This window comes from Anolis sagrei, chromosome 4 (assembly GCF_037176765.1).
Source record: "Anolis sagrei isolate rAnoSag1 chromosome 4, rAnoSag1.mat, whole genome shotgun sequence".
NCBI classification, from domain to species: Eukaryota; Metazoa; Chordata; class Lepidosauria; order Squamata; family Dactyloidae; genus Anolis; species Anolis sagrei.
In genome coordinates, this window is record NC_090024.1 from 52199891 (window position 1) to 52216917 (window position 17027).

General features: G+C 37.6%; 1 protein-coding gene across 2 annotated transcripts in view; it reads right to left on the minus strand.

The window, feature by feature from the left end:
* SNTG1 (syntrophin gamma 1) overlaps positions 1-17027 on the minus strand; it is a 299235-nt gene that overhangs the window by 93445 nt on the left and 188763 nt on the right. For both annotated transcript variants that reach the window (XM_067467429.1, XM_060775287.2), the window contains exons 9-11: positions 7602-7704; positions 5593-5675; positions 954-1084 (exon numbers count right to left, since the gene is read on the minus strand). In XM_067467429.1, the coding sequence (XP_067323530.1) occupies positions 954-1084; positions 5593-5675; positions 7602-7704 (317 nt within the window). The remainder of the gene's footprint in view (positions 1-953; positions 1085-5592; positions 5676-7601; positions 7705-17027) is intronic.

The following is a 17027-nucleotide window of genomic DNA, read 5'->3' on the forward strand; positions in this document are numbered from 1 at the left end:
GATAAATCTGTATGAAAAAAACTGTTTTAGACAAGTGACGGGGCAGTGATAGCCCTTGTTTAATACTCATCACTGGTGTTATCAACTTCAGTTGCCCTGTATGCCCTGATTTTCTTCAGCACAAAGTGGGTGGTACATGGTACTGTAAAGTCCCTACAGCTCAATTACAACAGGGACATCAAATAGGCTATTACAAAATTGTGGGTCCTTATTCCAAAATTATTTAAGGTTAGTTACTTTAAAGGCACCAGATCCTGTCTGATTTTGGAAGACAGGCAAGGTCAGCCCTGGTTACTACTTGATTGGGAGATTGCTAATGAATACTATATTTATAGGGTATTTCAGAAGAAGGAAATGGCAAAATCACCTCTGAGCATTCGTTGTCTAAGAAAACCCTATGAAATTCATAGGGTCACAACGAGTAGGTAAACAGACATGCTAGGGTGAAATGTGTCAATGCATAAAAGACATAAGAAATACATTTTATTAATACTATATAATGATACACAAAACCCAAGGTCACAAAATCCCTGAATGAACACAAACTCTTACACACAGGTGTAAACATGGAAAACATAAAAGTGCCAAAATAGATTTAATGTGAATGAAACATGCTACAAAACACCATATCAATGGAAGAAATAGTACTGTACTCAAAGCTAACACTTCCAAATGTAAATAATGTAAGGATGTAGGTGGAGTAAAAGAACTTGTATTTATCTTCCTGTTTTGACAATACTTCAATAGTGATTCTATTTTTAAAAGGATTCCTGCAAACTGCAGGAATATTCCTTTTCAAAGAGATTTGGGATGATGAAGTACATCCCAAACCTCTCCTACCATTCAGTCGCAGTAAATCACCTCAGATTCTGCCCCAGATTCTTCACTCCAAAGCACACAAAGAATAACTGATTTACTCTTTAATACAGAAGAAGTATATTATTTATACTTACCTGCACATATCTGATCCTGGGAGATACTGAGAGAACCGGGAGTGAAGAAGTGGGATTAATCGTAGATCACACCATCTTTTCTCCCACCTGAGCCCTGGAGATGTAGGCCACGAAGAACATGAAAGTGTGTCCTGAAAAATATTTCAAATATCTTTCAAGCTTTGGCTTCAGCATCACCCTTCACAATATCTGCATGCTCCCCCCCCCCCCTGTTTTTTTTCCTTTACTCCTGTCTATTTAAAGGAATAAGAATCAACCATCAAACATGCTACTTTGCCAAACTCTACCACCATTATATCAGATACTACATTTACTTTTAACTGATTTTTTACCACAGTATGAACTAATATGTAAGAACATATGCTATCTCCATCTCACATCTTATGTTTAGTTTTTGTTTTGTGTATTTTAATATGTATTTTGTGGAAATATGTATTAATATGTGTATTTAAATTATGTTTTTTGATGATTGTCTGTTTTAGCAATGTTGTAACTCACCTCGACCTGTGAGAAGAGACAGGTAAGAAATTATTATTATTATTATTATTATTATTATTATTATTATTATCATCATCATCATCAGAGATACTTTTCACAAAAAGGAACCTATACCATTTATGGAGAAAATTACTGAGTTGATCTACAAGTGTAAAAAAAAACCTGCATTGTGATGTAGTCATTACAGTCTATTAGACATGTCATTCCACATGTTATAGCATCTGGATGACAAGTCTAAGGCACTTTTTGCCACCTACACTGAATGGAGACTGGTTATGAGGAAAATAGTTCCACCAGAAGCCCCCCCCCCTTATCTGTGCTAAGAGCCCCTTTCCTTTTTGATGGTGGATGGGTTCAGTGCCGGGCCTCCGTGTTGTGGGGGTTTCAGAACTGCTTCATGTGCTCTGCCATTGCCAGGGCTCCAGGGGCGGCTTAGAGGAAGGTGGTTGGGCCCTTCGCCCACCTCCTTTTCCCATGAGTTCCACATGGGGACGGTCATTTTCTTTAAGCATCCCATGGGGACGGCCTCACAAATTTCATGCCATTTTTGTTACATGTTGCAAGTCAGATAAGGTTAATTCAGGTGACATTTAAATAAATTGTTCATATTTTAATTCACGCTGTTGACTGGTCTCTTATTTCAGGGGTGGGATGGCAATAGACTGTAACAGCTAATCTATAGCTGTTCAAACGATGACATGGCAGGCCTTCAGACAATAGATGTATGCAGCATTTTAGAGGGACAAGGACTGGAACGGCGACTTGACTGATTAGATTGATTTATGGTTTTAATGACTGTTTTGATGCTTGGGGATGTACTGTTTTAATATGATTTATGTCTAATTTGTGGTTTTACTATTGTAGTTGTAAGGCATTGAATTTTGCCATTATCTATGTGTAAACCCCTAGGGGTAAAAAGGCGGTATAAAAATACTGTAAATAAATAAATAAATGGCAGACAACATTTTCCATAGATGCTTTCAGGCTTGAAACTTCCTTCTACCTGATCTGAGGCTAAGGCTGGAGCATCATGCTTTACTTTCATTAGCAGGTAAAGATGCAGACACTAATTGATCATGCAGATCAGGCATTTTGTGGGGAAGTGTGCTTTATTTTTATCTTTAGTGCAATGTTTTAAATCCACAGGGTTAAATATGACATCTTTCTTACTTATTTTGTAACTTTTTAAAACCATTTTACTTTTATCCCTAGCTCATTTTTATTTGGGATTCCATCTTGGAATAAATGTGAGATAATACAGTAGATTAAACAAACAAAAATAAATGTAGAAATATTGTGGAAAATAAAGCTAATAATCTTGTTTTTTTAAAAAAAATCACATGAAATTATCTACACAATCAATTTTAAATGCAATAGTATGCAACAGTATGAATGAACACACTGACATATTGAACAGAAAAGTCCAGTAGTAATCGTTTGACCCATGTGTAAAAGCTCTGATACCAGTGAGTACACTTTGGAGGAAAGCATTCTAAAAAGGGGCATCCTGTATCAATTTGCCCTCTGAATTCTGAGAAGGAGAGTATCCAAAACAATGTACATGCCAATGACTTTAAGGTAGGAAAAACCCATTGATTTCATATATTTCTGGAAGAGTTTACAATGTCTGTCCCTTGAGTCCTCATTTAAAGTCATTCATTCATGGAAAGGATACCATGGGAACACTGGGTGGGTTTTCCAATGTGCATGTGTGGTGGAAAGATTTAAAATATTCCCATGGCATCCTGTTTAGTTCTTTTGGCCTGAGATTCCTTCTCCTTGTCCTGAAGACTGGAAAAGAGAGTCCATGCACTGATACCTGGAAGCCCTAATATATCCCCTCAGTGTCACTGTGCCTGTTGCCCTTATCTTTCTTTTGCAGTGCCTGTACTAACGTAGTTATGTTGGCATAGAGTCTAGCCCCGACATTTGAAATAATATTTTCATTTCAACATTTCTATAACCAGAAGACATAAAGACAAAAAAATACAAGAGTCTTGGGAAAAGCTATTACTGAAGTATGCTTTGCCTGAAAACAGAAAGAAGTGTCAAAATGTTCTTGACTGAATCTTTCTAGACAGTTCTGGAGGCAGGGTATTACACGATAAAGCTGTAACATTTCAGGTGTTTATTTGAGCCTCTGGGTCTGTCAGCAGCTATGATGCACTGCTAAATGAAGTTCAGGCAGAGTCTGAAAACTCTTGTATCAGTTTGGGGACTGGTACCATTTATCCAACAAATAAACTACCTCTTGCCTATGAATTGTTCAACAATTGGGAGAAAATACTTCTAAGATCCTAGCTCAGATCTGTTTGCATTAGTAGCATTAAATGGTGCAAGACAGAATACTTTGGATTATATTTGAATTGAGTTAGAATTGCCAGCAATAATGAGTAAAGCACTTCTCTACTCCATCAATTTTGAATAGATCTGAGAAGAGCGCTCTAAAGGCAAAACAATGTCATGGAAAAATACCTAATGTTTGAGAGTCAGTGTGGTATCGTGATTTGATTTGAGCATTGGACTTTGATTCTGAAGATGGGGCATGGAAACCAACCAGATGACTTTGGGCAAGACAGACTCTTTCAACTTCAGATGAAGCAATAGCATACCCCCTCTGTACAAGAAAACCTTGTGATCATTTGATTTAGGATCACCATAAATTGGAAGATACATGCTCTAGGTGGGGCTGCCTTTGAAGACTGTATGGAAGCTTCAAATGGTCCAACTAACGGCAGCCAGATTTTTAACAGGAGCTGTGCTCAGGGAGCACACTACTCCCCTGTTGCGCCAGCTCCACTGGCTGCCAGTCTTCTACTGGGCACAATTCAAAGTACTGGCTTTAGCCTATAAAGCTCTAAACGGTTCTGGCCCAACTTATCTGTCCGAATGCATCTCCCCTTATGAATCCACCAGGACTTTAAGATCTTCTGGGGAGGCCCTGCTCTCGGTCCTGCCTTCATCACAAGTATGTTTGGCAGGGACGATAGACAGGGCCTTCTCAGTGGTGGCCCCTTGGCTATGGAACGCCCTCCCTAGGGGTATTAGATTGGCCCCTTCCCTTTTAACATTCCAAAAAATGTCAAACATGGCTTTTTGAGCAGGCGTTTGCAGATACAATATAACAGACATAGAGGAAAAAACGGAACGATGACGCTGTTGGATGTTTTTAACAAGGAGACTCAAACTGATACATGTTTTATTGATATTGATTGTTTTATCTGGTTTTATATTTAATTAACTGTTTTTATTATATTTATGTTTTTGATGCTGACTGTGTACCACCCTGAGTCACCTGCTGAGAGGGGCAGTATATAAATGTAATAAATAAATAAATGAACAGCAACAATTAGTTTGAAAAAAATCCCCAATCCTCACCCAATCAACAAAGCCATGGATATACTTTTTCTAACAAAACTCAGAATGTATTGTTACCTGTGGCCCACACAGATTAGATGAGATTACCATATCACCATCCCACATATACTTTCTATACCATTATGTCAGTTTGCATTACTTATTGAACAAAAGGGGCCACAGAACGAGTCTCAGCTGCTTCATAAGGGGGCAAAAATTAAACTTAAAAACCCATGTGTGGTGTTTGAAGCATCCAGGCAGGATATGTGTGTTAATTACTAGGAGATTCAAATGCCTCAAATGTACTGAACAGCAAGTTCATTTCTGCTGTAAACACCTCAACTGCGTCACTTTAAGAGACAGGTACAGTGGTGATGGCAAACTCCTGACTCGCTATGTACCAAACCTAGAGGCAGATATAATTTCTAAAATAGAGCAGAAATATTGGAATTCGAAGTGTATGGGTACATTCCATTATTATGTCAGAAACTAACATCTTTTTCTTCCAGGAAGAAAATCCTATCTAGCTATGATAGAAACGGATATATTTTGGACAAAAATGCAAACCCTCAAATTTGCCATTTCATTGCATGCTCTTAGCCCTATTCAGTTTCAACAGGAAAATCATTTGGATGAAATACAATTTTTACATGGAGTAACACTCAGCTTCAACAGATTTAATGTGTAATGCTGACAAGCTCTTCTATGGTGCAGACTTCTCAATCAGTTACCCCAGCTGGAGCATTTTCATCTTTCTGACAGGTCAAAAAATGTATTATCTTACCGTATTATTGGGATGGTAGTTTAGATGTAAACCACTGTCACACAGAGGTGATGATGTACCACTACTTTGATCACTAGGAATGCCTAATAAAATATAAACACATAAATGTTTCACATACTATTAAAGTAGAAACCTTCACAGGCAAACTTGACACCCATTTGGTTATAATACAACTTCATTCTGCACTGTAGCGTGGACCTCTGAATTTCTGTGAAGAATGGTCATATGAACAAATCCAATATTCATTCACCTTACTTATGATTCTCAATTTTGTCAAACATACAGGATGGTGCATGTTTTATTACGGTTCCCGTGAACCACATACTCTACTGGTAAGGTAAGCTTCACGGGAAGGTAAGCTTCATGAGAAGCTTACCTTACCAGGAGAGTCCAACTTAAGATCTTTTAATAAGCAGAACCCATACTGGATCTGCAATATATCCTGCAACTCACTTTAATCCCCACCATATGGCAATATTCAACCATGCAGGCGGTCTGAGGATCATTTTCCAGCTCCCTCGGCCCTACATGGGATGCACACTGGCATTATTTAAGAAACAGGAAGAAAATTTATAAAATTGCTGTTACTTTATTCTTGATCATTTTTGACAGTTTTAGGATATTATCCATTTCAACTAGTATTTAAATACCAAGGCACATTTCAGTTGTTTTGGGGCCCAAAAATTGCTTTGGCCTAAATATTTGGGGAATAGCTGGGTAGACCTTGAGGCCACATGGAAGACCACATGAGTCAATCCTTGCATTTAACCATTAGTTAACATATTGGGGAGCAACATAATTGGTCCCAGCAATCAATTTCAGTGCATGGCAAAATCACAGCTGTGGGTGCTGCTTACTAAAATTTCTTACTTTAGCAATAGTTGTAAGTGTAAAAACACTTTTAAAAATCACATTCTAAAACAAGACATGTTAGGAACATGTACCATGTGCTAGAAAAGAACCATATCTTCATAAGGTTATTTTCCTCTAAAACAAGGCATATCTTTTCAACACACTACGTTTTGGCACATTGCTGCTTTCTTTGCTATCCTGCTGCTGAATTTGACAGCTCTGGTGGGGGGTTTGGGAGGTGCAAAAACAGGTGGGAGCCTGTTGCTTGCTTAGCATTACAAGAAGAAGAGTAATCAAATTAATCTAAAGGACATTTTTACACAAGGAACTTATTATTTTCCATATAAAAGTGAGCAACAGGATATGAGAACTTGAAGATGATCCACAGAGGGCAACAAAATGCAAAAGTACTGTAATATTTGAAACTATATCATTACCATTATTTTAAAATTGAAGTCTACAATTTTGTCAATAAAAAAATAAGAAGACAGTTTTCTCTCTGTTTCTTCTGTTTCCCGGTGGGACTAATCAAGAAGTAAAACAAAATACTTATCCTGTTGGATATTATTCATCTTTACTTAAACACATACATCTGTTAAAGCCCGTATCTGGAACCTGAAAAGTCCTGAAGATAATACCTGTTCACTCTCAGTTGTCGAGATAATGATCAGGGAGAAGCAACCCTTCTCCATCTTGCTGCCATTACATGTTGAATAAAAGATGAAATGTAAACACTCTGGACAAATTATTGTTAAGTCAAATAACTTTAATAGCTCTCAAAGCAACCACTCAATTGATTTTTAGAGCATAGATTAAAAATGATTTGTAATACTGTCGATTACAAGTGAAAGGAAGACACTTTTGTTGAGCTCTCTTGCAAATGCTGGGGGGGGGGGGTGTATAGATTTGGACATGAACTAGAAAAGTTAAATTCACATGATCAAAAATTTTATCTTCTTTTCCAGTCAACCTTTTGTTCACCTTCAACTGAGGGCAGGGGAAAAAATAAAGGGGAGAGGAAGGAAAAAAAAAGAAGAAAGGGGCTGACAAAGTACTACTTTGAAGCTGAAACAGATGTAAAACGTAGTAAGTGAATTGGTGTTGAAACTCGTATGAATAGAGGGACTTACTTCTTAGAAATAATCATTAATGCTTACATGCACAATCCTCATTGAGGGGCAGTTTGAGAAATGCAGGTGCTCTTTTGAGAAAGGACACAGTTAGGGTCACCTCTTCTCCAGCATTCCGAAGAACTTGGACCTAAAGATTAAATTAAAATAATAGATGACACACACACTAATGCTCACTCATGCATGCACATAGGATCTGCTCTTTACTCATAATTTCATTACTTATTGAGAAGCATTAAGAGAAATGTACAATTAAAGCTAATATATAATTTTATTTCTTAACTTTTGTTTTGTTTATTCATTCAATATATATCCCACATCTCTACTGCAAAGACACCCAAGGCAGCTTGCAAAATTTAAGCAGCTTAGAGTTTTTAAAATAAAACATGTACTGTAAAAAGGGTTTTGTAAAAAAACTGGTTCTGTTAAACAACTAATAGTTTAAATGGTTTTGAAAGGCAAATACAAAGAACAGAGCATACACATTGAAACAATATTCTGCTGTATGACCAAAATCAACCAAATCCCTGTTTAAATAAAAGAGTCTTAAAAAAAAAGTGAGCAGAGGTGGGGATAACTGGACCACTGGGAACAGCCATGGAGAATGCTCTCACTCATGTTCTCACCAACCACAGATCTGAAGGTGCAAGATCTAAGCCTTTCCCCAAAGACCTTAAACTTAGGTCAGCTCATATACATTTTACATTTTTTAAAAAAAAGTTGACTTTTTTGCTATGTATGGGCACCTGAAATTCTGCACTGTACATTTTGTTGAGAATGTATTTTGTTGAGAATGGGTATTACATGATATCTAGGAACCTCAGCCTATCTCAGAAAAGTTCCATGGAAACCTACAATGAATTACATATTAGGATTGTCTTCAAGAGGTTAAAAAAGAGGAAGAAATTGAAAAACCCTGGGTGTCAAATGGAACAGCTCAATCTGGGTCCCAAAACGGAGGAGCTTTGACAAAAGCATTTCTCCTCTAATCATAAATGTATCCCATTATTTTGATTTGCATACTTCTTTAAATGGGGAGAAGATATATATAGTATGGAAAAATCATGTATGAAATTGTCAGGTAAGACTTTCTAGACTCAAAAACAAACACATATCTTCCTACATGTGACCAAGCAACATCAGAGTGTGTTCAAGATAGCAAATGATATCGGCAGCCATGATACTAACAGGAGCGGCACTCAGGGAGCATACAACTCCTCTGCTGCGCCAGCTCCACTGGCTACCCATTTGCTACCGGACACAATTCAAAGTGCTGGCATTGGCCTATAAAGCCCTAAATGGTTCTGGCCCGAGTTACCTATCCGAACGCATCTCCACCTATGAACCCACTAGGACTTTAAGATCTTCTGGGGAGGCCCTGCTCTTGATCCCACCTGGAACACAGGCACGTTTGGTGGGGACGAGGGACAGGGCCTTCTCAGTGGTGGCCCCTCAGCTGTGGAACGCCCTTTCCACGGACATTAGATCGGCCCCCTCACTAATGGTATTTCGGAGAAAAGTGAAAACCTGGTTATTTAAACAGACGTTTGAATAGGCAGTGCAATGAATATAGGAAAACTGAACTACGGATGATGAGCTGGATCATGATTCTAGTTATGAGATGCTAATGAGTTGTTTACTGATGTGTACTTACTTAGTGTTAATTGTTTTTAAATGGTTTGTATGATGCTAGCATTGCATTTTTGCTGCTGCTGTTGTTAACCGTGTTGAGTCGCCTAAGGACTGAGAAACCGCGGTATACAAATAAAGTAAATAAATAAATAAATAAATAAAATTATTAATGAGGAGGAACACACAAATGTAGGTGGGTTTTTTTATCAGTCTACTGGAAAGAGCCAGATTTAACCTTCACAATGCTTCTGTGCCCTGATGATTTAATTGACTGCAAAATTTTATGTCCAGGTTCAGTGAAGGGGATGAAATAGGGGGCAGAGAAAAAAACTGGAACATTTTAAAAGCAGATTAAAAAGTAGGACAAGTGAGAATTAATTGAGACTGTCTCTGCCAATAGTTGGGACAGTTGGAGAGTGTAAAAACAGAATTCTTGTCTTTCATTTTAGACAAACAAAATTGCATTCCCATCAGTCCACAGTTTAAATGCAATGATTTTTCTATTGCTATTTGAATTGCCCAGTTTGTCCAGATTATCAAAACAGTCCTCACTAGTGTAATAGACAGGCAGTCCATAAAAAAGAAGAAAGGAATTGCCTGCCCCTGAGCTGCTCTCATAGAAAGGGACAAATGTTTCACAGTAATTTGACATAATGCGAGTCATGTAGGCTTTGCTGAGCAATCCTTTTCTGAAAGTAGAACACTCTTGATCACAGAAAATATCAAAGACAATTTTACTTAGAAGGTTATAGTGAGTACTGAGCAGTGCACAACTGAAAAACAAAACTAGACAAAGAGAGACCTACCCCAAATTGGAAGGTAATGCCTTTCTTTTCCAACCAAAAGAATCATCATAAGTTAAAATAACTTAGGAGTATACCATTAGGAAGGATTAAATAACAACTTCCACTCTTCTCTTCTTAGAAAAATGTCTTCTTTCTTTTTGTCAAACAGTTTTTGTAAGAACCAAGGCCATAGCCAGAAAAAAATCATGAAGAAAAGTTTCAAAACACAAAATAATTTAAATAGCATGGTTCATTCTATATTTTATATAGACTGGATTAAATCAATTTTCTACTTTAGTTACAACTGGCAATTTAGATTTACAAAAGAATATCAAAACGTCTGTTGGAAACACTTGAAAACATTGTCAATACAGTTTGATAGAAATCAGGCTTCATCAATAAACTTCAGTGGACACTCAAGAGTGCAAGTTTAGTCAATCTGTCTTGCTCTATTGGTCTTCTTATGTATGTTTTCAAACATTTAAGAGTTGAAAATGACTTCCCTCTCTCTCCCTCCCCCTCTCTACACACACACACACACACTTTAAATTGGCATATGTAAAAATCAAGATCAATGACCTATACGTATTATCAATTTTTTTAGGAACTACATAAAATACCTTTAGTCTGGTACCGAATTATTCAAAAATTACTTGATAGTTTATGAAAAAATAAAGAATAAACTTTTAAAGCAAGCACAAATTATCACAGTTGGAAACATCATAAAGTGTATTTTAACTTAAGTTTCTCTTATGGAGTTTTTTGGGATTACAATCCCCCAAATGGATGAGGCTTTGCATAAAACAAAAGCACAGCCCTAAAAGACGCTACCAGGATATTCACCATAATGAATATAAGTAATATAATTAAGATTTATTTTTAGCCTGAGTGTATCTTACCCTATGGCTGAGAGAGTGTGACTGCTGAACTTCTGTGCTTTTCAGGGGGCCAGATTATGAGCCTCAACAAGCAGGACCTGCCAAGTCCTCTCAAACACTGTAGAAAATGGCATCTCCTGTGGCAGCAAAGCAAACAGCCTCTTCCAGGAAGGCCTAACATGCAGCCTAGCATGAGGTGAAAATATAGGTGTGAAGGTCTAATTCCCCATTAGGAACCTACCTCCTACCTTACGCTGAAGCAAAGAACACAGCAAGGGGCAGAGCAGTCTCAAATGACCTGCAGCTCCACCCCTGTCAACCACCCTCATCAAGTCTGGTCTCCTTCATGAGGACCTTCATGCCCACACCCACTGCCTTAGGTTTCGCCTACCAGTTGTGGTTGGGCCAACTTGGTTGCTTCCACCATATCAGCTATTGCTGCAAGTAATGACAGTGTGAATAAATTGTCAAATTTTGCTTGAGATAGCATTTGTGGTTCTGCTGGGATTTTGCTTCTCATAGACTTAGCATAGGGATTTGGTTATCCAGTTAAAATTCATGAGTAAACCAGGTTTTTTTAACCTGAAAATTTGTGTGTGGGGGGGGGGGGGAAGAGAAATTGAACCCGTAACACCCCATCCCCCCCCCCCCCCTTGGCTGCAGCCCTGGTAAGAGCCATCTCACATCCTCTACAAGGGCCTTTTTGCCATGTCCCACTTTGTATGTAGAGAAAGTGCTACTCAGTTATAAATAGCTGCTCAAAGCAATCAAGAATGTACTGATGGTTTTAAGAGGAGAATGCTTTTACCGTGGTATTGTCTCTGACAGTGAAAAAAATAATACATGTGTTTCTCTTACTCCAAAAGTAGTCTCCTTTTCCATCATGAAAATTTCTCCATTTGTATTTCCTCCCAGGGCATATTCTTGAAAGGGTTCAGTATATACAACAGCATTAAAATTCATACAGTTAATACATCTGTCATCACAATTCAGTTTAGAATTCATAGAGTGCTTTTTATTTAGAATTTAAGCATTGCTCAATATAACTTCCTCATAATCTGGTTAAAGAGGCAGTTGCCAACAATAAGCAGCCGGTTTCTTAACAGGAAATGAAAAGGGTGACTTTACCAATGTTTTATTAGTATTTATATTTAGGTTGGAACACTCCCCAACAATGAATCATAAGTAAATTGGTGGGTTATGATTGATATACATCTATCTCATAGGATCCACTGCATCGTCTGAGATACAATAATTTGACGTCACCTGCCATAGTTCTGTCCTATGGGCTCCTGGGATTGGCAGATTAGGAAACATATTACTAATCTTTGACCAGAGAGCAAAAGTGCCTCACCAAAGTACAGATCTCAGGATTCCATAGGAAGAAAAATGGCCAATAGAATCGAAGAACAATGCTATAACTCCGAAATGAGAATTTTCTTTTAGTAGAATAAACAGCATAGAAATCATTGAGACCTCTACTCCTTTGAATTCTTATTTCAGATATGGGAGTTAAAGAGAAGCCCTAGCCAGCATATGACAGTCAGTTTTTTAAAATAATAATAATAATAATAATAATAATAATAATAATAATAATGGCATTCAATAACATTTGGTACTATTATTATTACTATTACTACTGTTATTATTTGCTATATTTTATCCCACTTTCTTCCAATAGGGACTCAAGGTGGCTAACAATGACATGACACAATACAATAGAATTTAAAACTTATACATATGAATATAAAAATGAAAAACAATTAAATATTTGTGTTATGAGTGTAAAAGCACAAATACAATTAAAATACAATTAAAATTACATTTAGAAACTAGACAGATTTCCAAAATCCTATTCACAACATCTGCAGAAGCCTCTCTTTCATTACTACGTAAATGCTTGGTGGCAAAGATATATCTTGACCTGCCTAGTCTCTCTAGGGAGGGAATTCCAGAGTCTTGGAGCAACCACCTAAAATACCCCCTTTCCTTTGTTCCCACCAAATATGCTTGAGAGGGACAGAGGGAAGGACTTCAGGTTCAGAGCCAAACGCAAGAGTAACACCCCATCTAACACAGGCTGAATCCCTATTCCCAGATCTGTCTTTCAGCTAACTAGGAGAACCTCTGTTTTCTCTGCATTAAGCTTCAGTTACTTGACTGCCTCCAGTCCTGGAAGAGTTGTAATTGAATTACTCAAAGCAGCCTGTGCCAGAATGTGTCAATAGTGGGGAATACTGGCTTCGGTTTTATAACATCTGGAAGGTCAAACAATTCCCCACTAAATGTCACAATTTCCACATCTTGTGTACTATTTGGATGGTACCTTAGCCATGTTCTTTGTTCTGAATAATACACATCAAAATCTAGACTTCTATGAATACTTATGTGCAAGCATCTTTTTTATGTGACATTTGTTATGGAGGATATTAGTGAAAGGTTTAGCTCCAAATCCATGACGGCTTCTTCTCATCTATTTGTATTTATCTATCATGTGCTACTCTTCATAACAAAACACAAAGCATGTCATAATACATTTTAAAAGACTGAAGAATCTCAAACAAAAACTGATCAATAAGCAAATCATTAAAATTATCATACCAACATTGGTATGAAAAAATATATCTTTTGTCCCTGGGAAAATTATGGTGATTAAAGAGTTTGTCATGGGTTTACAAGTCACTTCTGGCAGGCTAAAACCCAGAACCTCAATCAATGGCTGATACCAAATGAGAGACTCCTTCCTGGGCACACAGAAAACTGGGCAACTTGGAAGGCACTGAACAGACTGTGCTCTGGCACCATGAGATGCAGAGCCAAACTTAAGAAATGGGGCTCCAAAGTGCAATCCATGACATGCGAGTGTGGGTAAGAGCAAACCACAGACCACCTACTACAGTGCAACCTGAGCCCTGCCACATGCACAATATAGCAACACCAGAGGCACTCCAAGTGGCCAGCAACTGGTCAAAGGACATTTAATAGGATGCCAGGTTTGCAAACTTTGTGTATTTTTAAAAGTACAACACAACTGTTTGGTTTGCTCCTGATATGATAGATAGATAAATAAATAAATAAATAGGTTTGCAAGAAGGCTACTGCTCAAATTCCTGGTTATAATTCACAGGTAGGACCATTAGCCAGATTATGATAGGGAATGTCTGATAGGATACAATTTACCTCTTTTTAAAGGCAGTGTTTCTTATAGCACAAAAATAATTTAGATTGTTTTGTTTTGCACAAGTTAACAGACCAACATATTTCTAATATCTCAGAGACAGAACTGGTATAGAGCAATTCCAAAGTCATTCGGCTCCAAGTAATTTAGAGGGTAGTTTGCTACAGCTTGGAAATGAACAAGCAGTATATAAAATATGGAATGTGGATATAATTGGATGCTATTTTGCATATTGTTCTGTAACTGAGCAGCAGTATTCTGCACCACTCAAGTTTTAAAACCATTTTTACAAGCAGATCCTTCTTTGCATCCACCCTTTTATGGCAGTGGGGGTCTCTAGAACAGGGTGTTTTGTTATTTCAATTACCTGGGAGCAACACACCAGCAGGAATTCAACTGTGGAGTTTGTTTCCAAAAGGTACCAAATCCAAAACCATTTGAAAATGAGTTATATGTGGAAGCATATTGTTGGCTAAGGGTGGAATACTATGTACAGATCAAAACCATCAAAATATATCAAATCACTTCTGCATAGCGCTTGGAAAACTACATTTTATACCAAAGTAATGCATATTCTAATTGATTCCAGTAAAGTATGTTTAGATGAATTTGGTACCCTTTCAAAACAAGCTCCGCAGTTATGTCAGGATGGATCTTCACTTATAAAACAAAGTGTTCAGAGTAGAAGTTTAATATATTATAAATGTGCAGAATATGCCCCCATCATGAAGCACCTATTCTGTGCCAGGTATCCCAATAGAACAATGCATGCATACCAACTACTAAATGTCAAGCAAGATACAAACCCCCTTGTCACCTTATAGGTCAACCGTTTAATCTTCTCCTACTAAATCGTCCTCTCTGAACATGGAGCTTCCAAATTTACTTCAGCTGATAAAGTTGACAGTGTATCCACATCCATTTGCAAATAACTTGAGCCAGAACTGAGGCACTGAAAACAGTGTTGGTCTAAGTCCAGATTCCCCTTTGCCTGACAAATCATTGCTATGATAATGCTGCAGTCCGTGTCGCTGAAATTCTTGCTTGAGGCTGATCCTTCAGGCAGCTCTTTAATATTTTAAATATCATGTGCTCCAATCTAATGCATATGCTCTTTAGAATTAAATCATAAGAGACACAAGCTCACATTTACTGATTTAAATATGACATGCTTTGTTATTGAAATACTGTTGGAGGAACTCCAAACGAAGATAAGGATGCATACAAATAAGAACTGGAAAAAATCTCTGCAATATCTGTCTGGAAATGCTAGTGTTGCCTTTTCATGATTCTTCTAAGTAATGCCTGACACCATTAATACACGCCAGCCAAATAAGCACTACAGTAATCAGGGAACTTACTTTATTTGTATTCTGAAGTCATCCACTATAACTCACAGCTTGGAACTGCTGAATATGCTGCAAAGAGACTTCCATATCCCTAAGTGTTGCAATAGCAACTTCTTAGAACATTTGTAGAAATGAAAGGCAAAAGGTTTGAAGGACAGAGTTGTCTAACTCCAAATGTGTGATGCAAGAAAACTATATATTTTTCTTCAATTCTATAACATTCCTAAAATCTAATAATACTGTGGGAGCAGGGGACAAAGTGGGGGAGATCTTCATACTGTCTAGGCAAGTAATACATTCTGAGTAGCAAATTTTACCAGAAACAGTCTGCTAAAAAGAGCTGGCATCTTAAATGTGGAAAAGATCCAGGAGTCTCCATTCATTTAATAGGCAACAGTACTTTTGAGCCAGACACTGCATGCAAATGCAGGGTTCTATGGAGGCTATATTCAAGCAACCTCCTCTGTTTTTTGTTCTTCTCTATTTTGTTGTGTTTCTTGAGGGACAAACATACATTCCCAAATTCATATTCATGTATTTATTAAAATATGTCTATCTTACTATACTCAAACATATCAGGTAAGGATATAAGCAATAAAACATGTTAGATAACTGAAAATGAAACACGTTTTAAAAGTATACAATGTTTTTATTTCAACTATTATTTATAATACTGTACTCCCATATAAATCAAGAAATTGTATTCCCAAAATCAACATAAAAATGTAGGTCAACTTATCCATTGGATGAATAGAAGTACTGTATCTTAATTTATATATTTTTTAAATCCCATCTCCTTATTTAAGTAGAGTCACAAACAGCGAGAGCTTAGTCCATTTCAAAATAAGCACCAATCCTCTCAAAATTCTTCACCACCCCTGGCCTTTCTAAATGGCAGCATCTCTTTGGCATTTTCCCAGAAAACAGAACTGAACAGGGGGGTTGGTGTTTCTTTTAGGGTATCTTGGGACAACTAAGCTCTCACCCTTTGCCACTCTACTCAGAAAATGAGATAGTTCCTTTGATAGATAGATAGATAGATAAATAGATAGACCCTAACTTTTATTTTTAAAGGAATTAACCAGGGCCATTTTGAAAGCCTGATAAAGAAAATTGTGGTGGTGGCCCTCTCAGTAGTGCCAGAGTGGTTTCCCCTCTCCACAGAATGACTCTTGACTTATTCACAGCCACATCAAAATCCATTGGATGAAGCTATTGGGCACCAACTACTTTAATAACAAGTTAGGGTTTAGCACCAAAATAAGACCAAAGTTGCTACCAGTCTCCAAGAAAAGCATATTTCACAATCATAGTGCAACAACTAAGAAGGTCCTCTCCCACATCTTTTGAAACACATTTTTGTTTTGCTGTCATTGTGGAGACACAGAGATGAGTACATCCAATAGATCTCAAGACTGGCTCAGCTGTTTGAAACACGACATGGCCTGGCACCTGCAACTTCCTTATTCAGCATGGTTTTAGCCACGGAACCCTCGTCACTTCATAGAATCATAGAATCAGAATGGGAAAAGACCTAGTGGGCCGTCCAGTCCAACCCCCTACCAAGAAGCAGGAAAATCGCATTCAAAGCACCCCCGACAGATGGCCATCCAGCCTCTGCTTAAAGGCCT